The sequence below is a fragment of the Camelus dromedarius genome, chromosome 5 (assembly GCF_036321535.1).
Source record: "Camelus dromedarius isolate mCamDro1 chromosome 5, mCamDro1.pat, whole genome shotgun sequence".
NCBI lineage: Eukaryota > Metazoa > Chordata > Mammalia > Artiodactyla > Camelidae > Camelus > Camelus dromedarius.
In genome coordinates, this window is record NC_087440.1 from 22748537 (window position 1) to 22772151 (window position 23615).

The 23615-nt window shown below is 55.3% G+C and overlaps 1 protein-coding gene and 1 non-coding gene across 5 annotated transcripts; both read left to right on the forward strand.

The window, feature by feature from the left end:
• On the forward strand, window positions 1-74 carry TRNAI-UAU (transfer RNA isoleucine (anticodon UAU)). The gene has a single exon. It is a non-coding gene; the product is annotated as a tRNA-Ile (tRNA).
• A 3787-nt stretch (window positions 75-3861) lies between these two features.
• PLCB2 (phospholipase C beta 2) lies at window positions 3862-23141 on the forward strand. 4 transcript variants are annotated; one of them, XM_064485740.1, is made up of 33 exons: window positions 3872-4205; window positions 5696-7413; window positions 7496-7573; window positions 8229-8297; window positions 8955-9095; window positions 9229-9308; window positions 9392-9445; window positions 9550-9625; window positions 11798-11898; window positions 12055-12221; window positions 12312-12458; window positions 12625-12782; window positions 13059-13255; window positions 13402-13486; window positions 14090-14252; window positions 14361-14488; window positions 14584-14680; window positions 15624-15708; window positions 15837-15961; window positions 16475-16629; window positions 17176-17340; window positions 17908-18007; window positions 18492-18596; window positions 18765-18859; window positions 18998-19073; window positions 19337-19381; window positions 19489-19732; window positions 19822-19987; window positions 20096-20172; window positions 20263-20358; window positions 20914-20971; window positions 21606-21692; window positions 22047-23141. In XM_064485740.1, exons 2-33 carry the CDS (start codon window positions 7411-7413, stop codon window positions 22248-22250), a joined length of 3627 nt encoding a protein of 1208 aa, XP_064341810.1. In that variant the 5' UTR covers window positions 3872-4205; window positions 5696-7410; the 3' UTR covers window positions 22251-23141. The 4 variants fall into 4 exon arrangements, 3 of the variants coding, with proteins under 3 accessions (XP_064341810.1, XP_064341809.1, XP_031309168.2); XM_064485739.1 differs by lacking the exon at window positions 5696-7413; XM_031453308.2 differs by lacking the exon at window positions 5696-7413 and having other exon boundaries at window positions 3874-4205; window positions 13059-13141.
• The last annotated feature ends 474 nt before the right edge of the window (window positions 23142-23615 follow it).

Genomic DNA, 23615 nt, shown 5'->3' on the forward strand with positions numbered 1-23615 from the left:
GGAGGGTATAGCTCAAGTGGTAGAGCACATGCTTTATATGCACGAGGTCCTAGGTTCAATTCCCAGTACCTCCATTAAAAATATAATTAAATAAATAAACCTAATTACCTCTGCCACCAAAAAAAATTCTGGGGGAAGGATATAGTTCAAGTGGTAGAGCGCGTGCTCAGTATACAAGAGGTCAGGGGTTCAATCCCCAGCACCTCCTCAAGCAGAAGTCAATGAAGAAACCTAATTACCTCCCCCTCATAAAACAAACAATACAAGTGAAAATCTGGGCCTCTTGAGAAGGGATCCAGTGTTCTCGCAGCTTCGCCTACAGGTAAGTTTAATACAAAATGACACTTCAAAGGGAAACACACATGGGACTGATTCTTTTCTGTTTCTAAGTCCCAGATGGTTCCTTCTGTGATTCTAGGAGGGGCTGACATGGGAGAACAGGCAACGGATTTCCTCCTGGGCTTCTGCAGAGAACTCCTGATTGCCTGTCCTTCCAACCTAAGGAGTTAGAACCTCAGCACCTGCCACCAGCCTTGTCCCTGCCTCCATTCACACTTAGCTCTCAGTGTGCAGAGGGTGGCTGCATCCAGAGCCACAGCTAGACATACAGCCAGACTCATGGACAGCTCCTGGTCCTCACTCTCACACCCGCCTCATCAGCTGCGGGGGCTGTAATGGTGTGAAGGTGGTGGGAGGTGTTTGTCCATGATGTGAGCCCTTGTGCTCATGACTTCATGAGTTCAGCCTGCTTCAAGTCTACAACCAGGAGCACCCCTAACTCAGCCTCCCTTGGGAAGGTGGGTCCAGCCCCTGATCCACACAAACTGCTAAAAAAAAAATCCAAAGAGCAAGTCAGTGAAGATTCTTGTGGAAAAAATTGCAATATATACTGAGGAAGAAGTAATAAGAAACTGCATTTCTCCTTTCAGTGTCTGCTAACAAGTAATAATGATAATAACAACAACAACAATAACAACACTATTGAGCTCACATGCAAGCACTGTATTAAGTACTGTATATATATTATATATATATTTTTTTACTTAAGTGTAGTCAGTTTACAAAGTGTCAGTTTCTGGTGTACAGCATAATGCTTCAGTCATACATGAACATATATTCATTTTCATATTCTTTTTCACCATAAGTTACTATAATGTATTGAGTACTTTACCTCCATTATATTATTTCTTATAATGTCCTATGAGGCATAATTATCCCCATTTTATAGGTGAGAAAGTTGAGGCACAGGAAAGTTAAGCATCACCAGATAAACCAGCTAGTAAGCGTCTGGGCTTATAGAGCAGTGAGCCCAGTCTGGCTCCCTGTGCCAGACTAGGAAACAGAACCTTGAGGATGCAACATCTGAGCCTTCTTCATTCTAAAAGTAAACTAGCCATTAGCTGAAGATGCACAACAGGCCTCCAGACTCCTGAACCCCACTGCTTCATCAGACACGTCTTGGCATCAGGTAAGAAACCTACCTAATCTGACTCTTGCTTGGCTGGTAACTGAGTCCCCTGAAGATCTGAGTTCACCTTCCACCACTAAACTTCTCTGACAAACAGTCTGAGAAACCAAAAAGCATGAGGTCCCCACAAAAGGCTGCCAAGTGAGCAAGTGATTTCGAGACCTGCCTCTGGGGCTCCAGCACCGCGTTGCGTGTAATTCTCACTGCCTTCTGTGACCCAAAGCTCGTACGTGCCAAACTCTCCAGCATCCTCATCTCCACAGTTCACAACTGACAGACCCACTGTGGCTTCCCTGAGGATCTGCTTTCCCAGGATTCCCCGCCTTTCCCCGGATTCCCGGCCTTTCCCCAGGAGGCATGTGCTTTCCAGTACGCCCAGCAGGGGGCATCCTCACCCTTCCACCCTCTTCCCCCTGGAGGTGGGGGGAGGTGAGATTGGCGGACTGTCTGAGGTGCCCTCTACTCAGCTCAGCCCAGGAGCCAATTTCCCAGACTGGGTGTTGTGTGACACTCCTGATTTTCCCTATATTCACTCTACCATTATTTACACAGTATTTTTGTCAGTTCACCTAACTGTATTTTAAAAAACCTAACTGTATTTTTAAAGGGAAAAAAGCCCTCTTTGATGAAGGTTTTCCTGTCTTCCCCCGCTGCATGGATGTTCTGCATTCTAAGGGCTGCTTTGCAGGATGTGGGCAGGAGAGGACAGGCCCCGCTGAAGCTGCAGTTTGGGGATCTCAAGAACTGGATTCAGGCGGTGCCATCTCTGGTTTAGTAAAGATGGGTGAGGTTTTTAGTCTGTGGATTCAGAGCCTCAACCTTCAGAGATTAAAAAGTCAAGAGTGAAGAGTCCTCAAACCCCTGCCTCCCTGTGGTGCCTTCAGTCCCGTGAAATGGGAGAGCCTGTACCTTCCTCTCCCCATGCTGCAGGAGAGGGAGGGGACTGTCTTTCCAGACCCAAAGTAGAGACAAGGCTGCAGGGCAGACAAGAAGGAGCGACTTGGGTGCAGGAGCAGGGGCAGCTGCAGGTGACAGGTGCACGGGCTTTGGAAAGGGGCAGGGATTTCCCTTGCAAAATCCATTCAAACAGACAGAGAGGGAACCTGATCCCAAGGAGGGAGTTGGAACAGCAGGAGACACCAGAGGGGCCCCCAGAGGGGCCCAAGGCTGGAGGGCTGGGGGAGGAGAGATGAGAGACAGCAGGGCTTAGAGAGCGGGGAGAGGATGAGTCCTGAGGGCAGAGAATTGGAAGCATGGAAGATTCCCAAACTCTTTCCAGGGGCTCAGTCAGGCCTTACTTCAGGCTCCAGCCCCATGGTCTTAGACTTGTCTTTCTGCGTGTTATTTTTGCGCTAGGAATCCCTCAGCTCCAGCTTCCAGTGGCCCCATCCTCCTGCCTGGGCTGGGACTGGCCAGTAGAGGCAGTTCTAGGGCCTGGGTGAGGGTCCCGTTGTTGTGTTGGGGCGGGAACAAAGGCACATGGTGGGACCTGGGGCAGAAAGCCAGGCCCTGAGAGGGGAAGGAAGTCCTGGGCAGAGCTCCCAGCTCCCCCAGCTGGGTTAAGAAGGGTGATAAGAGCAGGTTAGGCAAGAGGAAGTGGGCTGGGCTGAGCTGGGCTGTGACTGAGTCCCTGGGCCTGGCCTGGGACAGGGCAGCATTAGGGCCCTGCACCCTGGGCAACACCCTGAGCTGAGGCCTCTCTGAGCCAGCGAGCAAGCGGGTAGTCCTCCAGTCCCCAAGTGTTCTCCCCCAGGCCACAGCGCAGGGCAGAGGGGGGAGCCTGGCAGGAGAGCACAGGGGGGGCTGGTGGCCAAAGGTTGCTCAAAGCACTTGTTGCTAAAGCGGTTGTCTGTAGAGTGGGGTTGTGTGTAGAGTGGCGGCTGGCCAGTGAGCTTCAGGTCTTGGCCAGGTGCAGAGGGGGGAGTCACTTGTGGTGGGTGAGGGGTGGGATTGCCTCACTTGCACCTCATTTTCATGGGGAGGAAGCATTGAGAAAGAGGAGTCTAGTGTTCAGTGAACTTTGCTTATTCAAAACAATCCCAGCTGGAACCCGCCCCACCCTCAGCTCCCACCTCCAGGGTGGTCCCAGCCTCTTCTGTCTCTGGGAGAGACCCCTGTGCTCTGGGCCCCACTGCTGTCAGGGTCACTTCCCCTGGTGAACTCCTTGCTCTCTCCTCTAAGTGTCCATTTGGGCAAGAGTAACCCCATCTGGTCCCCACCCATCGCTGCATCTGACTACCCCGGGGACTGAGAGGCTCCCGCTCCAAGGCAACCAGGCCTCATGACCTGCCTCTCAGTCCTGAACAGAGAAGGAAGCCCTGAGCAGGAAGTGCTGAGAAACAGGGTGGGGGCGGGGGATTTGAGGAGGGGAGCCCGGCCTCCCTGGGCAGGAGCAGCAACCACAGACCCCTACTGCAGGCGGGCGGGAGGAGGCTGATTTAAAAGGCAGATGGGCCTCTGGCCAAAGCACTCAGCTCTGCGCCCTGCCACTGTGCCCTAGGGGCTATAAGAGCACCCAGACTTCCGGACCAGCTCCGGGGCGGGTGCCATGTGAGCCCAGTCAGGCTCCTCTCCTGCCCGCCCTCCTTCCGCCCCTCCCCCTGCCCGCGGTGCTGTGCCTGCCCAGCCTCTCCAAAGAGGGACACTTGGCACCATGTCTCTGCTCAACCCTGTCCTGCTGCCCCCAAAGGTGAAGGCTTATCTGAGCCAAGGGGAGCGCTTCATCAAATGGGACGATGTGAGTGGGGCCGGGCCGAGGGCTGGTGGGGTGCTGGGGTGGTGGGATGGCTGCTAGGGGCTTTGCCAGGGGTCTAGGTTGGTTTAAGTCTGCCAGGATTCAGGTGCCTGGGTGGCTTGGCCAGGCAGCTGACACAACTGCCCAGATAAACAAAGCTAGGGGTGAGGGTGCGTGCCCTGAGCCCATGTCCTGGGGCTGCCAGGGCTATGGCTCTGTATCTGGATGTGGGAACAGGGTGCCTGTCTGGGTGGTCATGGGAGGAAGTTTCTTTGGGTCTGGGTCTGTCCTTCGCCAAAGCTCCCAAGAAGAGCAGAGTTTCTTGCTCCTGGTCTCAGCAGTGGTGGGAGGAAAGTGGCCCCAGAGCTGAAGCAGGGCCAGAAGCAGAGGTGAGCCAGGTGCCTGCTCCCAGCACAGACAGCCCACTCTTGCCCCAGCGAGATGCCCGAACTGGAATCTTCACCGCTTCCCACTTGGCCCTGGCCCTGTCCCAGGGAAGCTCGACTCTCCCCCAGCTGCTGTGGGGCAGCCACAGAAGGCCCCTGGACCCCAAGTGAGAACTGGAGGCTTTGCTCCCAGGGACCGGGAGGGAACGGATAGACTTCTGCTTCAGCCCTCTGCTCTCAGCCTGGCTCCCTGATGCCGGCCTGTATGCAAGGAAGGGAGAAGCCATGCTTTGCCCTGCACTTCCATCTCTACTGTGTCTGCTCCTTCCCAAACCGGGGCCTGCTTCCCAGCCTCTGGTCCTCCTAGACCCTGAAAATGTGTGTGTTGCCACAGGCCAGGGATTCTTCTGGACCAATGAGAACAATATAGGGCCCCTCCTTCAGGGAGGGGAGGCTGCTGGGCTGGCCCAGTGTGAGAGTCAGAGCCGGCTGGTCCCAGGAAGGGAACCTGAAGGCCCTGATAGGGGAGGAAGGGCCCTTAGGGCTGATTCATCCTCCTTACAGGGGGGAAGACGGGGCTCTGGGTCTGTTAGTTAAGGCTCTCAGTCCTTCTGGGTTCAGCTAGGCTGAGAAATTTGGAATTTGGTTGCCATGACTATGGGGAGGGGGCCCCATGGCGAGATGCTTTCTGCTTCCTCCGGAGTGGTGTGGTCACTGTGGCATGGTGGAGCTATGTCCCAGGAGCCTGTAGAATGAGGGAAGTAGCTCAGAATGAAACGTGAAGTGGCCTCTCTCGGTTCCTCTGGGAAATGTGTGTGACCTGATGGAGCAGAGGGTCATTAGGGATGGGGACGTTCGAAGTAGCCTTCTCTGCAAGCCAGCATCTGTGTACCTGGCTGGCCCGCTGCCCTTCCCAAGGCAGGGCACTGCAGGGTCCTGGATCCTACCTCCCACGAGCAGGAATCGTCCAGTCAGGGGTCACGTGTAACTGCCTGACAGGGCTCTGCTCTCAGACTGCCTTCAGCCTAGTTGGTAGATGACCTAGGTATTGGATAAGCACAATGCACAGGAAGTAATCAACTCCCTACTTAATTTTGTGTCCCACAGCCCCTTTACAATGTATTCTGTGGAAGAAGCTCTCCTACAACCCATGGAAGGAAACAGCCATCTCAAGACATTCCGTTTGCTCTTGGCGAACAGACAAGTCTAGGGACATCTTTCCTCAAAAAGCCCAGTCTTACTTCAGAAACTAGTTATAACTCAAAACTCCAACCTTAATTTAGAATGACATCTGCCCCACCTCCATCTAAGAATGGTTTCAGGTGGAAACCTCTGGAAAGGCCTGTGGGAGGACTCTCTGCTCCTCTTCTACTGCTTGGGATGGGGTGCAGGGAGGGAGGAAGGAATGGGGTACCAAAGTTTTTAATTGAGCAGGTGCTATCATAAACTGGGCCTGGCAAAAGGGCAAGGCTTACGCTTTCTCTCAGGAATATTTTTGAGGACTCTTAGGAGACCCTCCCCCTGAGCGTGGGATCTCTTGCTTAGGGTCCTCCTGCCACCTTGATCTCAGGAGGTCACGCGCAATTACTTCTTCAGCCCCTCAGAATCCAGTTACTGCCTTCCGCTCCCTGCAGCTTTGGACTGTTTGTCTGTCTCTCCCACAGGCCCCCTCTGGACCCAGCAAATACTCATGGGTTCATTGCCCCAGAGACTCTGAGGCTTCCAGCTCACCTAACACGCCAGCGTCTCTCTGTCTCTGACAGTCAGCCCACCTGTCACCCACCTGATCTCCTGGGCGGGAGTCAGACCCCAGTCTGTTATGCCCCACAACTGCAGGGGTGACAAAAGCTCTCCAAGTGCAGGCTTAACATGAGGGGTCAGGCACCCCAACCCTCCTTGGTGGAGGGAAGAGAATGGAGCTTATAATACAGCTTTCTCCAAAATTAGCTTCCTCACACAGTGTTCTCTTTCCCCTATACTCTAGCCACCCCTGATCTGAGAACCTTTTTCTGGACCATTTCCTTTGTGAATTCTGCATTTGGTCTGGTATGGTGTGCATTAATTACCATGCCTTGTTGGAAACTTCAATTTTAATGTCTTGTTATTCATGCACACAAAGACCATTAAAAAAAAAAGGGAGTCTGTGTGCTCTGTGAGTGGAGCAGGAATTCAGAATTGAGTTCATTCTTCATTCACTCACTCCTTTAGCAAACCTGGGGCGTGGAGCTCATGGTCTAGGACAGGATTTTTTCCCCAGGGGAAGCGGGAGACCCTGGGGAATTTCCCGGATGGGCTCCTAGGTCTGAGAACTCACCCCTACTCCACTGTAGCAGCATCTTTCTGGAAAGGCTTTTCAGAAGCTGTCCTTTGATGGTATTTCAGCCAGGAGTGATTGGATGCTTAGGCCTGGAGGCACTGGTTGTCTATGGGACAGTTGGATGGGTGGGGTGGGGGGATTCATGGAGGGGAGGACTGGGCGAGTGGGAAGTGAGGCTCTGGTGTGGGAGTTGGACTCTTGGCGCTCACCATGTTGAGCTCTCCCGGGGGTAGCACGGAGTCTTGGGGAGGGAACTTCTACCACTTTGGCTGAGCTGTGGGCCTTGAAAACAGGCAGGGTGAGGGCCAAGACCCTTCTTGGGGCCTAGAGGAAGAAACTATTTGAGATTTAGAGGGGAACCCTCCTCTCTTCCAGAAGGGTCATCTCCAATCCACTACCCCTCCCCACCCCTGCTTCAGAGTTTTTAAGGCTCATGCTCAGCCCTTAGCTCTGGAGAACAAAGGGAAATGCCTGCAGATTCCTGGGACAGCCACCTCCTGGACAGATGGTGAGCTCTGAAACTCCTGGCCTGGGCCAGGAAAGATTGGCCTGAAGTCTCAGATCAGGGAGCTGACTCCTTCTCTCTGCAGGAAACGACAATAGCCTCCCCAGTTATTCTCCGTGTGGACCCCAAGGGCTACTACTTATACTGGACATATCAGAGTAAGGTGAGGCGGCTTCTGCCTACCATGGCCCTACCATGGGTCCTGCTGATCCACTGAGTCCAAGCAGCCCCTTGATGCTGGGGTGGAGATGTGGATGCCAGGAGCGTAGAATGACCTGTGAGGGTGGCTCTGGGGGAATCTCCTGTGGGCAGGGGCTATTTGCTTTGGGAGGGAGGATGCAGTCACTCCAACCGTGGCTGCCTTGGGCCCAGATGCTCCAACCTTTGCATCCCTTGGAGAGACAGAGAGAGGGAGAGGGTGAGGGAGAAAGGAATAAGAGCTGCTGTTGAAGGCTGATCCCCTGCCTGTGGTTCTGGGTAAACTTGAGGCTAAGAGAAGGGCCTCAGCACCTGGGCAGAAGGAAGGGATGGGGACCCCGGGGAGAGTCCAGGATGGTGCAGGGGAGACTGGAGGTCATAGTTCCTGAGTAACTTGAGTGGCTAGAGGAGGAGTGGACAGAGAGGAAGGCAGGAGGGTCACTATGAGTAGGGAGAACCCAATCTCTGGAAAGGAAGGTTGGGGTCTGGGAGGCCCCACACAGCCTTGGCATATAGACAGGGCAGTTGGCCAAGACGTGAAGGGGTATGAAGCTCCCTCCCCACCGCTCTTTGTTCTTGGCTTGACGTTTTTGTCCACATCCCTTCTTTGCCTCTCCCAGGAGATGGAGTTTCTGGATATCACCAGCATCCGGGACACCCGCTTTGGGAAGTTTGCCAAGCTGCCCAAGGTAAGTGGGCCCAGTAGCAGCCCAGGCTCAGCACAACCACCAGCTCCATGAGGCTGGGGCAGGAGTCCCTGTGGGGGCGGGGAGCCTGATCTCTGGAGCGAGGGGAAGGGTTCCTGCACTGAGCAGAGGGTCTCCCCCTGAGCCAAGGAAGGGGCATGGCTGCTCTCTGGCTTGCCAGGGCTTGGCTATCAGGGCACAGTGAATGGAAATGTTGTGTGGCCAACGCCTGCCCCTCGCGCACCCCAGGCTGTCTGGGAGGAGTTGCTTGCAACTCCCCTCCTCCACCCCGACTGGTTTGCCTGTGTTTGCCTAATGCTGGTAGGAAAATGGGAGGAAGGGATTGATGGGACGCAGGATTCCCTGAGACTGGAAACTAAGAATTCATCTTCAAATGAAAAATGGCAAACCAAATACACAGAACTCCCAGCCCCCACAGCCTTGGTTAATCCCTTTCTGTGGGCCTCTGCCTCCCCACCTTCGCACCTGGAGTCAGAGCAGGAAGATGCCGAGGCCTGTGGCTCCTAAGATGGGCACGGACAGGGCTCCACCCCCAGGCGGCCATGTTTCGAGTGTCTGACGGGGAAAGACTGGGAGAGCCACAATAGAGGGGGGATGGGGGTGCCCCTCTGATCCTAACCACATCACCACTTGCTGCAGAGCCAGAAGCTCCGGGATGTCTTCAACATGGACTTTCCTGACAATAACTTCCTGCTGAAGACACTCACTGTGGTGTCCGGCCCTGACATGGTGGACCTAACCTTCCATAACTTCGTCTCCTACAAGGAGAACGTGGGCAAGGTGCAGCGGGGGCACCTGGCCAGGGGCTGGCACCTGGGATAGCCCTGACTTGCCAAGAGACAGGCCTGGGCCACGGGGCCGGGGGGCACCTTTGTGGTCAGGGGTCTGACTGCTGTGCACTCGGGTCCTGCAGAACTGGGCCGAAGATGTACTGGCCCTGGTCAAGCACCCGCTGACGGCCAACGCCTCCCGCCTCACCTTTCTGGACAAGATGTAAGTGCCGGCCTGCCTGGCCTTAGTGAGTGGGGCTAAGTCCCCCAGGCCTGGGCCTTGACATGCTGCTCTCTGCCCACCAGCCTGGTGAAGCTCAAGATGCAGCTCAACCCCGAGGGGAAGATTCCCGTGAAGAAGTGAGTCTCCCCTACATTCCCCACACGTCCTCCAAGCTCCCCAAAGCCCTCCCTCTGCAGGCCTGACTCCTCTCTTTGCCTGGTACCTTTCTCTGCTTCTACAGTTTTTTCCAGATATTTCCTGCTGACCGCAAGCGGGTAGAAGCTGCTCTGAGCACCTGCCACCTCCCAAAAGGCAAGGTGAGTAGTCTCCGCCTCCCCGCCCACCCTCAGAATTCCCCTTCTCACCTGAGCTGTCTCTGACTAGAGGGCACCTTGGGCTGACCTGGGGGTGGGGTGGGGAGGCAGGAATGACAGCACAGTCCCAGCCAGCAGCCTGAGAAGCCAGGTAGCCCTAGAGCCACTGGTTCCTGATACCAGGCGCAGAGACAGAGCCAGGGCAGGGGAGATGAGGTGCCCGGATTCAGAGCAGGTTGGTCTGCACCCCTTTAGCTCAATGTAGGAAAACATTTTTTTCCACTTCATTTTACTTAAGTAATTTTTAATTATGAGTTGTATGCAGGGTCACCCCTTGAGGCGCCTTACATGAATTAATAAAAGGACAGATGCAGCCCTGAGCCAGGGTTTGTGCCTGGCCAGGGGTAGATCTCGGCCCCCGATCCTCCTTTGGCCAGTGCCTTTGTGTAGAGCACCACCTGGACCCCATGAGGTCTTTTCTCCTGTTAAGAATTTAGAACATTATAAATAAATAAAACTAAGACCTCATTGATCACCCATCCACATGGATCCCAGGAGGAATACTTCTCCACAGTCACAGCTCTCCGGAGCTGGTGACCCCTTGAGCAGTGAGTCACAGGGTATGCAAGCATGGGGTTAGGGAGAGGGTGGGAATAGGCTCCTGCTGAGGGCACCACTTGCAGCTGTCAGTACACATCCACCCTCCTTTTCTCCTACCTCTGGCGCTTCCGCCTTGGCTAAGTCCCCCTTATTTATCAGCTCTCCTGTGTCCTAGTAGGGGCCACTGAGCCATCTTTGTTTGGAGCTGATGGGACCAAGATCTGGTCTCAGGGAGATCCAGTCTAGCTCTCCTTCTCAGAGCCTCTGCTCCCAACTAAGACTGATGTTGATCCTGGAAAACATTTGATGGGTTTTTCTGGAATGTAATGCCACCATTCCCTGAATGCCACCAATCTACTTGCTGTTTCTATCTCTATTGATTTGCCTATTTGGGACATTTCATGTAAATGGAATCATACAATACATGATCTTTGATGTCAGGCTTCATTTATTTAGTATAATGTTTTCAAGGCTCATCCACGTTGTGGCATGGATATATCAGTACTTCATTCCTTTTTACTGTGGAATATTTCACTGCGTGGATGTACCGCATCTTGTTTACCTATTCATGAAGTTGAAGGACATTTGGGTTGTTTCCATTTTGTGGCTATTATGAATAATGCTGCTATGAACGATTTTGTCTGGATGTATGTTTTCAAGTCTCTTGGGTGCATACCTAAGGGTGGAATTGTTGGGTCACATGGTCATTCTATATTAAACATTTTGAGGAAATGCCGAACTGTTTTCCAAAATGACTACACCATTTTACAACCGCACCAGCATTGTATGGGGTTCCAATTTCTCCACATCCTCACCAACACTTGTTATTGTCTTTTTTTTGTCTTTTTTTAACTTTAGTCAACTTGAGGGAATGAAGTTATATCTCATTGTGGTTTTTGATTTGCATTTCCCCAATGACTAAAGATGCTGAGCCTCTCTTCATGTGCTTATTGCTCATTAGCATATCTTCTTTGGAGAAATGTCTATTCAAATCCATTGCCCATCTTCCAATTGGGCTGTCTTACACTGCGGACTTGGCCCCTGGGACATCGGATTTGCAGACATTTTCTCCTATTTTGTGAGTTGTCTTTTCACTTTCTTGATGATGTCCTTCAGAGCACTAAAGTATTTTATTAGGATGAAGTCTAATCAGTCTTTTTTGTTATTATTCCTTGTGCTTTTCAGTGTTTCCAGCTATTGTTGAATTGTCTATTACTCCCTTCAATTCTGCCAGTTTTGCTTCACACATCTTGGGGTTCTGTGGTTAGCTATTCAACAGCGCCACTTGCTTCTGACCACTTTTCCTCCCCATTCCGGTCAATCTTAGTTCCAATCCCGTCCCAGTCAAGACACTAGCCTGTGTCAATTCAGAGGCAAAGCGGACCAGCTAAGATGCTCTCTGCTAGGCAACCAGAGCCTTGAAAATTAGGTGCTCAGGGTGTCCTTGATGCTCCTTTGTCTGCCCTGAGCCCTCCCTCTGACCAGGCCCCCTCGAGCAGGTCTGGGCCTCGTTTGGTGGTTCTTAGTGCTGAGAAGATGGGGGCAGGAGTCATCAGGTGACTCTTATCCCCCCAGAATGATGCCATCAATCCTGAGGACTTCCCAGAATCTGTCTACAAGAGTTTTCTCATGAGCCTCTGTCCTCGGCCAGAAATAGATGAGATCTTCACTTCCTAGTGAGCTTCACGGGGCTGGGCGTGGGCAAGGGGTGGGGGCTAAAATTCCCACCTGCCATGCTGACAGTGAGGTGGCTTTGCTGGAGAAGGGGGCTGTCTAAGCGCCCCTTGACCCCGGGGAAGTAGAGGGGACCTGTGCTCCTCTCTGGCCTGCAGCCACGCCAAGGCCAAACCCTACATGACCAAGGAGCACCTGACCAAATTCATCAACCAGAAACAGCGCGACTCCCGGCTCAACTCCTTGCTGTTCCCGCCGGCGCGGCCTGACCAGGTGCAGGGTCTCATCGACAAGTACGAGCCCAGCGGCATTAACATACAGAGGGGTGAGGACCAAGGCCACCTCTGACCCTCTGCGGTCCTCTCCTGTCCCGGCGGCCGGGCTGTCGCCCTGACAACCATCCCCTGTCCCCCAGGCCAGCTGTCACCCGAGGGCATGGTGTGGTTTCTCTGCGGGCCAGAGAACAGCGTGCTGGCCCAGGACAAGCTGCTGCTGCACCATGACATGACGCAGCCGCTCAACCATTACTTCATCAACTCCTCACACAACACCTACCTGACAGGTGGGCTGGCGACCTCACTGCAGACCTCTCCTTTTATGGGGGCTCTTCCCGTGCCCTGAATCCTCTGCGAGGGCTGCCCACGGGACAGCCCATGATGGAGTCGGGTTGGGGAGAGCCGGGCTGCCCTTGAGTGAAGCCCTTGCCCCTCCCCTCCCCTCGGGCTCAGGTGGCCAGTTCTCAGGCCTCTCCTCTGCTGAGATGTACCGCCAGGTGCTGCTGGCCGGCTGCCGCTGTGTGGAGCTGGACTGCTGGAAGGGGAAGCCTACCGACGAGGAGCCCATCATCACCCATGGCTTCACCATGACCACAGACATCTATTTCAAGGTGAGACTCGGTGTGTGGAGGCTGGTGGCAGTGGCACTAAGGAAGGGCAGGGGCCACAAACTTTCTGGGGATAGGGGGAGTGAAGCCAGAGAGGAGGGATGGCTGGGAGGCCTTGGACCAGTGTGGGGGACTCAAGGGGACCAGAGGAGATAGGAGGCTGACAGTGGCCATTCAGTTCTATGAGTGTGTTGTAACTGGGGAGTGGGGAAGGTGCCACCAAGGGAGGGGAAGCCTGGACCACTGATATTCTCTCCATGGGGTCCCCTTCTCCTCCAGGAAGCAATTGAAGCTATTGCAGAAAGTGCCTTTAAGACCTCCCCTTATCCAGTCATCCTGTCATTTGAAAACCACGTGGATTCGTGCGTATCCAGGCCATCCAGCCTCATTCTCTACCCTGTCCCCATCTCCTGCCTACAGCTGCCCTCCCTGCAACTGTCTCCAGCCTCAAACCATGACTTCCAGCTCTCTCCGAGGTCTCAACAAAATTTCCTTGGGACTCTAGGATCTCCTGCCTGTGTCCCTGACTCCCCAACTTCCTGAGCCCCTAGTCTGTGTCAGAAAAACAGACAAGAGGGTCAGGCAGAGCTGCTGAACCCCACCTTGCTTCTGCTCCCTGCAGACCCCGCCAACAGGCTAAGATGGCTGAGTATTGCCGGACGATATTTGGGGATATGCTGCTCACAGAGCCCCTGGAAAAGTTCCCAGTGAGTGGACTTCACTGGGGCGGCATCTGGGCCTTGGGGCTGGGGACCCAGGGCAGGGTGCCAGGTTAAGGAGGCAGATGTCCCAGGAGGATGCTAGGATTCATTTGGGAGGATTCTGGGGCTGGGATCCTATCATTGACCACGTGTCAGGCACTGTGCCGGGCTTGGGGGATATGTTAGTGACAAAGGGGGCCATCCCAGTCCTCAGATTGCTAACCCTCTGGTGGGGAGGCAGACAAGTAACCAGGCCATGACAACCAGTGGCTACTATGGGAGTATGTGGGGAGTCCTGATTCGGTCTTTGGAATCCGGCAAGGCTTCCTGGAGGAAGTGATGGCTACGCTGAAAACTGAGGGAGATAATGGATTTATCTTGGTGAGAATGGGGAAAGGGTGTTCTAGGCAGGTGGACTAGGTGAGAAAAAACACCACTGGGGAGCTAAGTTGGATCAGGCAGGGGTTTAGGGCACAAGGTGGGAGTGATGAGAGGTGAGGCTGGAAAAGTAGGCAGCGGACAGATGGAGTGCAGCTTGGTATGAAGGAGCTTAGGCTACACCCCAAAGGTGAGGAGATGGTGCTAAGGACCCTCTCTTCTCTCCCACAGCTGAATCCAGGCGTCCCCCTGCCCAGTCCTGAGGATCTCCGAGGCAAGATCCTCATCAAGAACAAGAAGAACCAGTTTTCTGGCCCAGCAGCTCCCAGCAAAGAGCCAGATGGGGATGCTGAAGGGAGCGGCCCACCCAGTGCCCCTGTGGGAGAGGACACAGGTAAGTGGGCCTGGGAGGAGAGGGGGTGGGGAAGCATCTGGAATGGGAGAGAGGGGCTGGGCCTGGAGGGGAGAGCCAGCCTGGTGTGTGGTCTCCCTCTGCCCCCAGTGCTGAGGGAGGCAGTGTGGACTGGTGAGGAAGGGGCTGAGTTGGAGGACGAGGAGGTGGAAGAGGAAGAGGAGGAGGAGTCGGGAAACCTGGATGAAGAGGAGATGAAGAAGATGCAGTCAGATGAGGTGTGTGTCTACTGCGGAGCCCTCCAGGTGGGGGCATGGGCCATGTCCCTTGGCTCTATACTGTCCTCTTCTCCACCCTCCTCCCTCCTCCCTAGGGCACAGCGGGCCTGGAGGTGACAGCTTACAAGGAGATGTCCAGCTTAGTCAATTACATCCAGCCTACCAAGTTCATCTCTTTCGAGTTCTCTGCCCGTAAGTTAGCATGGGGTGGTGGTAAGCTGGAGGGTAGGCTAGGTTCAGGAGAAGGCCCTTAGGAAGTATGTCCTGACACCTGATGAGTAGGGGTGAGAGCAAGGGGGATCCTCCCCTTCCTTGGGCTGGGGGCCCTGTCTATATATACCCAGAAGAGGAGCCAGGCAAAGGGCTTGTTTAAGTGGCAGTGGCTCCCAGTGTCTTGTCTCTGTACCGAGAACTTGGCACCAAGCAGAATGCTCTGGAGTGTGTCGGTGACAGGCAGGTCATTTACGAAAGACCTCCTCAGCCAGGCAGCCTGGGGCTCCTGCAGCCTCTTGCAGGTTCTGTGGCCGCCGGGGCATGAGAGCTCCTGGGAGGGGGTGGAGGGTGAAGAAACTAGCCAGTGCACATCTGCCCACTGTCCCCTTCCGTTTCTGAGTGCACCCTCACTGTTTACCTTTATCTTCTCCGGACATGCGCACAGTGAGTTCCTCTCACCCCGTGTGCATGTCCCCAACATGAACACCTCTTTCTGTATACACTCTGCAACACTGAACCCCTAGCCTGCACTCCCCCCTGTTTCCACCCATGGCATGCACCACCCTTGCTGCGTGCCTCTCACCCCTGCCCCTGCTCCCTGCACATCACAGCATGCCGGGCTCATCCCCACATGTTCCCCCAACCCTCTGTGCGCACCCAGGGCATGCACCCCTGCTCCAGGACAGAGGCACACACCCCACCCCTGTCCATACCTGTGCATACCCTTCACCCTCAGCACACACTGCTCCTCTCAGGTCTGCACATTCCATGTCCTGGGGTTGACCCCTCGACCCTCAGGCCTCAGTGGAAATGCTAGGTTGGGGACATCTCTATGTTGGAGGGAGCCCTGTCAAAGGGCAGGGCAAGTCTGAGAGATGGGACAGCCTGACACGACTCCCCTTCCTCTTTCTCCTCTGCACAGAGAAGAACCGAAGTTATGTCATCTCCTCCTTCACAGAGCTCAAGGCTTATGACCTGCTCTCCAAGGCCTCCGTGCAGTTTGTGGAGTATCCTTGAGACCTCAGTAGCCAGGGTCCCTGGTTGGGGTAGGGGGAAGGGGAAGGCCTGGACAAGCAGGGGCTGCTGGGGTTCCTCCCAGCGCAGGCGGCCTCGTGGCTCCTATACTCTGTGGCAGCTACAACAAGCGGCAGATGAGCCGCATCTACCCCAAGGGCACCCGCATGGACTCCTCCAACTATATGCCCCAGATGTTCTGGAATGCCGGTTGTCAGATGGTTGCTCTCAACTTCCAGACAATGGGTGAGGGCACACTCAGGCCCTTAATAACTTCCTCCTGCCCCTCCCACCTGTACCCTATCGATGGGGAGGAGGGCTTTGCAACAGACTGGAGTGTCCTGATGTTCGTTGAGGCTCTGGGTGCACATGCAGGTGTGTGTGTTTAGGGATCTGAGTGCAACAGCTCATACTTATGTGACTGCACATATATAAGTGTGCATGTGACGATGTCAGTGCTGGCATGGGTTTTGGCTGCTCTGCCCAGGTGGGTCTGTGGGAACACCTGCTCCACTGGCCTCAGCTCCCACTATGAGCTTGAAAGCTGGTCGTGGCTTTGCTCCTGCTGACTCCAGGTTGTGGGCCCTTCCTGAGAGATGAGACCCTAAGGAACCAAGGCTGGGCCATGAAAAACCCTCATTATCATGGTCTGCCCAGCCTCCCTATTCACGAGATGGGAAAGGCTGGGAAATGGGGAAAGAGAGGCTGTGTGCAGACCCAGAGCCGGGCAGCACTCTCTGAGTGCCCTTGTCCTTCCAGACCTGCCCATGCAGCAGAACATGGCACTCTTCGAATTCAATGGGCAGAGTGGTTACCTCCTCAAGCATGAGTTCATGCGTCGGCCGGACAAGCAGTTCAACCCCTTCTCAGTGGACCGCATTGACGTGGTGGTAGCCACCACCCTTTCCATTACGGCAAGGCCCTGAGGTGGACAAGTGGCCGGGGGGCTGGGGTCTTGAGGAGAAAGACACAGGAGAAAGACACAGGTCTTGAGGAGAAAGACACTCTTCCATTCCCAACCCCCTCCCCTGATATCCTGAAAACTTCAGTCCCAACCAGTTCTTGCAGTAGCAAGTTGCCTTGGAAACTGCCTCCTCCTCAGCACTGGAGGCTGCCTCTGGGTCCCCATGGAAACCAAGGGGAAGGGCTGAGGCTGGGGTGGGGGAGGGGAGAAGAGTGGGCAGAGTGGGGCAGCAGGAGCCCCAGGCCCTGGGGGAGGGCTCTGTTCCTTCCTTGCTGGGAAGGGAAGGTGAAGTGGCCCACACCTGATCCCTGAATGCTGGAATCACCCTGGGAACCAGAGCTGAGCTGTCACCCTTAAGCCACACAGCCTCTACTCTGTGGCTAGAGTTGAGGAGGATCTTCACAGTACCCAAGAAGGGATGTTTCAGCTAGGGGAGCTGGGGAATGGCCTGGGTAAGGGAGCTGATGCTGGCCTCCCACGGGCCCCCCACCTCCAGGTGATCTCTGGGCAGTTCCTGTCAGAGCGCAGTGTGCGCACCTATGTGGAAGTGGAGCTGTTTGGCCTTCCTGGAGACACCAAGAGGCGCTATCGGACCAAGCCGTCACCCACTACCAACTCCATCAATCCTGTCTGGAAGGAGGAGCCCTTTGTCTTTGAGAAGGTGGGGGGCTGGGGCAGGGCAGGGGCTGGGATCTGTTCCTAGTTCTTGGTCTCTACTTGTAGAAGAGGAAATACCTAAAGGGAGTTCTTTGAGCCTGCTCCTCTCCCCACCCCTGTCTGACCTCCTGAGGTTCTAGAGTACAAAGTTTATAGAAATTTACTTTGTGGGCAGGTTTTGTGTGTGTGCACATGTGTGTATGTATATGAGTGTTCATGTTGGGATTAGAGACAGAAATGTGAACTTCCAGACCAGGGTACAGGGTCCAATGGAGTTACGAGGGTCTTTTGCTCCCATTGGATACTTGTTGGCAAAGCTGCCAAGGGCTGTCTGCAACAAAACCCTTGGAGCCCTGAGCTGCATATCCGGCCCTTCTGTCTTGTGTGGAGCAGCCATGTCATGAGCTGTGAGGATGTCTATGTGCATGGCTTAAGAGTGTGCCCTCTGTCCTCACCCAATCCAGTAACAACTGTCATGTTCTCAGGCCAACTCTAGACTTCTGAGTGAGGGATGGGGCAGCTTGGCCACCCTCTCCTGTCTGCAGCTTGTCCCATCCTGAACTCTCCCCAGATCTTAATGCCTGAGCTGGCTTCCCTCAGGGTGGCTGTGATGGAGGAAGGCAACAAGTTTCTTGGACATCGCATCATCCCCATCAATGCCCTGAATTCTGGTAAGGATAGGGGCCCTTCTTTGCTGTTCCCAATGGGTCTGAGGCCAAGGCCAGCATCAGAATCCTATCCAGAGGGTGAGGCAGCTTCAGGGAGGTGGCCTTCTCCTGTTAACAGCCCGAAAAAGCGGGCTAGGAATAGTACCTCTCCAGGAAACTGACGGAGGTGGGGATTCTGCCCACTTAACAGAATGTCTGTAATTTTCTGAAACTACAGTTTCCCAAGTAGCTGACATTTATTGGGCACTTAAAATGCTTTAAGGGCTTATAACACATTCTCATTTCATCCTAACAATAACCACATGAGGTAGACACTATTATCCCCATGTCACAGATGAGGAAAGTCTCAGAGACTTAAAGTCTACTGCCCAAGATTACACAGCCAGGAACCAGACTAAAGCCAGAAGTCTTGAGTGCTGGGCTGCTCATGAGCAGTGCTGGGCAGCAGTGGGCTCTGGCTCACTGCCCATCCTGTCATGTCCCACAGGATACCACCATCTGTGCCTGCACAGTGAGAGCAACATGCCCCTCACCATGCCTGCGCTCTTTGTCTTCCTAGAGATGAAGGACTATGTACCTGACACCTGGGCAGGTAGGAGGCCCATGGAATTCTGGGAGCCCCAGGCTGTCCATTCTCCCTCCTCTCTCCTCAACCCAGCCTCCAGAGTCGGGCAGGATAGGGTATCCTGGGGTAGGTGAGGATGGGGGAGGCTTCCAGGTACATCTCCTTACCAGGCCCATGATGTCCCTGTGCACCCAGATCTCACCGTGGCCCTCGCCAATCCCATCAAGTTCTTCAATGCCCATGATAAGAAGTCTGTGAAGCTCAAGGAAGCCATGAGAGGCCTGCCTGAGGTCTGTGTTGCCAGGTCCACTGCCAGGGACCCCCACAAGCTATGCCCTCTCTGTGGGAAGATGAGGAAGTGGGTAGAGTCCCAGGCTCAGGGAGAGAGGCTGTTGGAGCCACCTTCCTGACATGCTTTCCCGACGCAGAATCCCTTTCCTCTCGGAAGCCCAGTTGCCCGCCATGTCAATGAGGCATCAGCCCCAACAAGCAACGGGTCAGCAGGTATGCACTGCCGGGTCTTTCCACATACTGAAAGGGTCTCAACCTCTCCCCTGTACCGGTAGGCACATCCCAGCCTGGGGTCAGCTCTTTAAAAAAAAAAAATTAAGATTTTCACCCGGGGAGGGAACACTGCATGTGAAGCTTCGGTGCTGGGGAAGAGCTCTGCAGGGGGCCCACACCGCCACCCACAGGGGTGGGTGGGGGGAGGAGCCGAGACCAGGGGCCCGCAGGGCACCTGTGAGCCCTCTCTTTGGCTCTCGCAGCAGCCGGGTCCAAGGCCAAGGAGGGGACCACGAAAGAAGCTGCGGGTAAGGCCTGCTGAGTGCGATTGATGTTGGGGTCGAGCCTGGGGAGGGTCGGGGACTCCTGGGGGGCTTCCGGGCGGCGGCGCCGCGCCTCACCCGGGCCCCCGCAGAGCCGCAGACCGCCAGCCTGGAGGAGCTGCGGAAGCTGAAGGGCGTCGTGAAGCTGCAGCGGCGGCACGAGAAGGAGCTGCGGGAGTTGGAGCGGCGCGGCACGCGGCGCTGGGAGGAGCTGCTGCAGAGGGGCGCGGCGCAGCTGGCTGAGCTCGGGCCGCCGGGCGCGGGGGGCGGCGGCGGCGGCGGCGGCGGGGCCCGGGGCAGCAAGCTCGGCCCGGGCAAGGGCTCCCGCAAGAAGAGGTAAGGGCGGCGGCGGCATCCTGCCCTCCGCGGCGCGGGCGCGGGCGGCCTGGGGCTCAGTCAGGGCTTGCCCCACGTGGTCGCCGCAGGACCCTGCCGGGCGAGGACACGGCTCGGGCGCTGCCGGCCGAGGGCCCCGAGGGCACGGACACGCGCGTGCGAGAGCTGAAGGACAGGCTGGAGCTGGAGCTGCTGCAGCAGGGCGAGGAGCAGTGCGAGTGCATCTTGAAGCGCAAGGAGCAGCACGTGGTGGAGGTGCGGGGTTGGGGCGGGTGATTGAAGGGCAAAGAGCGCCGGCCAGACCAACCACACCCTCTGTATGGTAAGAGGCTTCTTGCTTAGCCCGTCCTTCCTCTCCTGCAGCAAATGACCAAGATGATGGAGCTGGCCAGAGAGAAACAGGCTGCTGAGCTGAAGACGCTCAAGGAGACCTTGGAGATGTATGCTGGCCTCCCTTCTACGCCTGACTCTAAAACTTCCCAGGAGGGCTCAGGCCCCACAAAACCTCCCTGATGCCTCTTTCTCTGCAGTGACACCAAAGAGGTAAAGAAAAGGCTGGAGGCCAAGAGGCTGGAGCGGATACAGGCCATGATCAAGGTCACCACAGACAAGATGGCTCAGGAGAGGTGAGCCCTAGAGGAGAGGCACAGGACTCAAACTGCAGGGCCCAGGGCTGAGCAGGAACCACTCCAAGTGGGAAGGGGCCTCCCTACAAGTGGATCCTGACTTGCTTCCGAGATGTGCCTGCCTCCTGCCCTTGAAAGTTAATTCTACTTCTGTCACGTCTGATCAGAGAACATCCTCCTTAGTCAAAACACAGATGCCAACACTATTTGAGCAGAGAGGAGAATTTAAGAGAAAATCAAGTGTGCAAAGAGAGAGGTGAAACATCGGAATAGCTGATTCCCACCTGCACTTTTGCATGCACACCTTTAAGGACGGTGCGTTTTAGTGAGGAAGCTGTTTCCTCAGATGGCCCCCAGGGCTCCCAGTGGCTCCTCAGATCCTCTTTGGGTCCCCATGCTGATCTGGCTGGTTCCCAGACCAGCCATAGATGCATGCCAGCCACAGATGGTTCTATGATGGAGTACTCATTTTGCCCACACCCTGTGGAGACTTTGTCTTACCCAACTCTTCCCAGGGGCCTCCTACCCTCTCTGAAACTCTGTTCCTTGCAACAGGTTGAAGAGAGAGATTAACAACTCCCATATCCAGGAGGTGGTGCAGGTCATCAAGCAGGTGTGTGAGAGCTGTATCCTTCTCAAACTCTCTCTCTCCCTTTCTCCCTGCAGGGAAGGGGTGGCTCCAGGCCTTTCCTTTGCCCTTAGGAGATGCCCTGTCCAGAGTGGCCCATGCAGCTATGGATGGGAGGAGGAGGCAGTGCAGGGGAGGGGGCCTCTAGGCCATCTGGAGTTCTGGCCTTTGTGGGAAGGTTGGGATACCAGCCTAAAGAGGTCTGTCTCTGGCCAGCTGGAAATGATATGAGCCAGCTGACAGGGGCTGGGGGAGGATGGGATTGGGGGTGGGGGTGGGTAAGGGTGAGCAAGGGGGCTTCCTGAGTCAGGCTTCCAGGGAGTCAGAAGGGGAAGGAAAGCACTGCTGAGAATGGCCCTAAAGCTCCTTGGGGTTGTTAACAACAGAAACGGCATTGCCAGTTCCTGAGACCTGCCTGACCTTGTGCAGGCACTAAGCCAGGTGCTTCACATGAACTGTCTCATATAATCCTTCACAATCCAGCAAGATAGGTACTATTTTACTCAGTGGTTAAGGAATTTGTCCAAAGTCTTACAGCTGGTTAACTGGGATTGTAGTTAGATTCCAACCCAGGGTGCTTACCTATGCTGTCCTGATTCCCTGCCTCTCTCTCACCCAGATGAATGAGAACCTGGAGAGGCACCAGGAGAAGCTGGAGGAGAAGCAGGCAGCCTGCCTGGAGCAGATCCGGGAGATGGAAAAGCAGGTGATGGGGACCACTACCCTGGCGCACAGCAGAGCTGGCCTGGCTCCAGGGTGTAGAGGGGCCTGGTTCCATGGAGTGGCCAGTCAGGAGGTGAGGGGAGCAGCACTCACCCCTCACCAGGGGGTCAGGGCTCTGGTTCCCAAGGGGTCATAAGGCAGCTCTGCAGATTTCTCTCCTCGGTTGGCACACCCTATCCTGAGAGACTCCCTGAAGGGTTCCACCACCCCCACCTTCCACCCCAGTCTCCTGGGAGATCTGAGCAGTCTGGGCATCTCCTTTCTCTACTGTCCAGGGGAGGGAGAGTGGACAGGTGGCCCCTCCTGAGTCAGGCGTTGGTCCTCACTGTCCCCACAGTTCCAACAGGAGGCGCTAGCAGAGTACGAGGCCAGGATGAAGGGCCTGGAGGTGGACGTGAAGGAGTTGGTGAAGGCCAGCCTCAGGGCCTGCTTCCCCTCTGCAGAGGAGGGCAAGCCTGAGAGGCCCTGTGGGGTCTCCAGGGAGCTGTGTGAGCAGGACGCACTCACCAAGAAGGCAGACGCCCAGGAGAGCCGCCTCTGATGCCCTCATCCGATTGGGACATTCTGCAAGGACATTCGCCCTTCTCTGGGATGTGGCTCCATCCCCCCTGGAGGAAAGGGCCCCAGCACTGTGAGGCTGCAGGAAGCTGGGGCTCCCTTGGACACTAGAACCCCGTCCTCAACAGGCAGGCTAAGGAGGAGGCAAGAACCAGGTACCATCAGGGCAGGGGCCCATCTGGGGCCTAGAGGTCCTCTCCAAGCTGACTTCCTGCTCCTCCTTCTCTTCCTCCTCTAAGTGTCACCTATTTGTTGAGGGCAAAAGAATATGGACTGGAAGGTAGGAAATGGGGTCCTGGCCCCACTCTGCCTTTCCTAGCATGCCACTCTAGACTTAGTTTCCTCACCTGGAGGAATAGGCCTGGCTGCCTGGAATCTCCACTCTAGCACCTGTAGTTGAAGCTGGTCCAAACTCCAAACCCTCCTGCCATAAGGCGGGCGGCTCACCCCAGCTTCTCGGCCCCATCTCAGGCTTGCACTGAGTTGGCCTTGTTGTCAGCTCCTTGGTACAGAGCCTGACTCTACTTCCAGCTCCCTGGAAACAGCTACTCCCAGAAACCCCAGCTGAGTTGTCTTGCCTGCCTCCTGCCTGTCGGGGATGGGAGGCTGATGTGGAAAATCTCCCTCAGCTGTGTGGCCCTCAGGCCTCTGAGACAACTGGTGCTGGGAGTGAAGGGAGAAGGAAGGTCTTTTATATGCTCTCGTGCCAAGAGCTCAGGCCGCCTCTTTCCCTCGGTCGGAGGAGTGGGGTGGTATTTCCCAGCCTGGGCCCCAACTCAGGTTGCCTCACAAGGTCAGCACCATTTTCTCTCTTGACTTTAATGAGGTTTTATTTATTTTTCTCCTTCTGACTAAACAACCCTGTTCCAAGATATCCTGCTTAAGCCTGGCCTCTGTTCTACAGCTAAGAAATGGGAGCCTATGGAGTGGAATGCTCCCCAAATGAAATGAACTGGGGGAAAAAAATTCTTGAGAGCTGAGCTGAGTGTGAGGTCCCTTCCAGAGCCCAGTGGAATGGCTCTGCCTCTGGGCTTGAGGATTCACTGCCCTTTCTGCTGGCCCTGATGCCGCAACCCCTGGAGAATAATATCATGCTTCTTCACTCCCCACCCAGATGTGGTCCTTCCTTGTCTCCACCCTCAGGGCTGGAGCAGAAGGGCTCATGCAAAGGTGGTCCACACCCTCTTGGGGAATCACAAACCTTCAAGCCACCCCTTTAGGCAGAATTGGAGTGGTCAGATTCTCGGGCCCCTGTGGCAGTTATGATTAACCCCAACACTTGTAGCAGAAAGTCTTCTGGGCAGCTATTCACTGCACCTATGGCATGGTCCCAAATCCCATATGGGGA

Coding starts and splice junctions, on each gene's coding strand:
- PLCB2 (XM_064485739.1), top strand. CDS start 4,122: ATGTCTCTGCTCAACCCTGTCCTGCTGCCCCCAAAGGTGAAGGCTTAT. Junction 9,626..11,797: donor GCCACCTCCCAAAAGGCAAG/GTGAGTAGTCTC, acceptor TTATCCCCCCAG/AATGATGCCATCAATCCTGA. Junction 19,382..19,488: donor GACCACGAAAGAAGCTGCGG/GTAAGGCCTGCT, acceptor GGGCCCCCGCAG/AGCCGCAGACCGCCAGCCTG.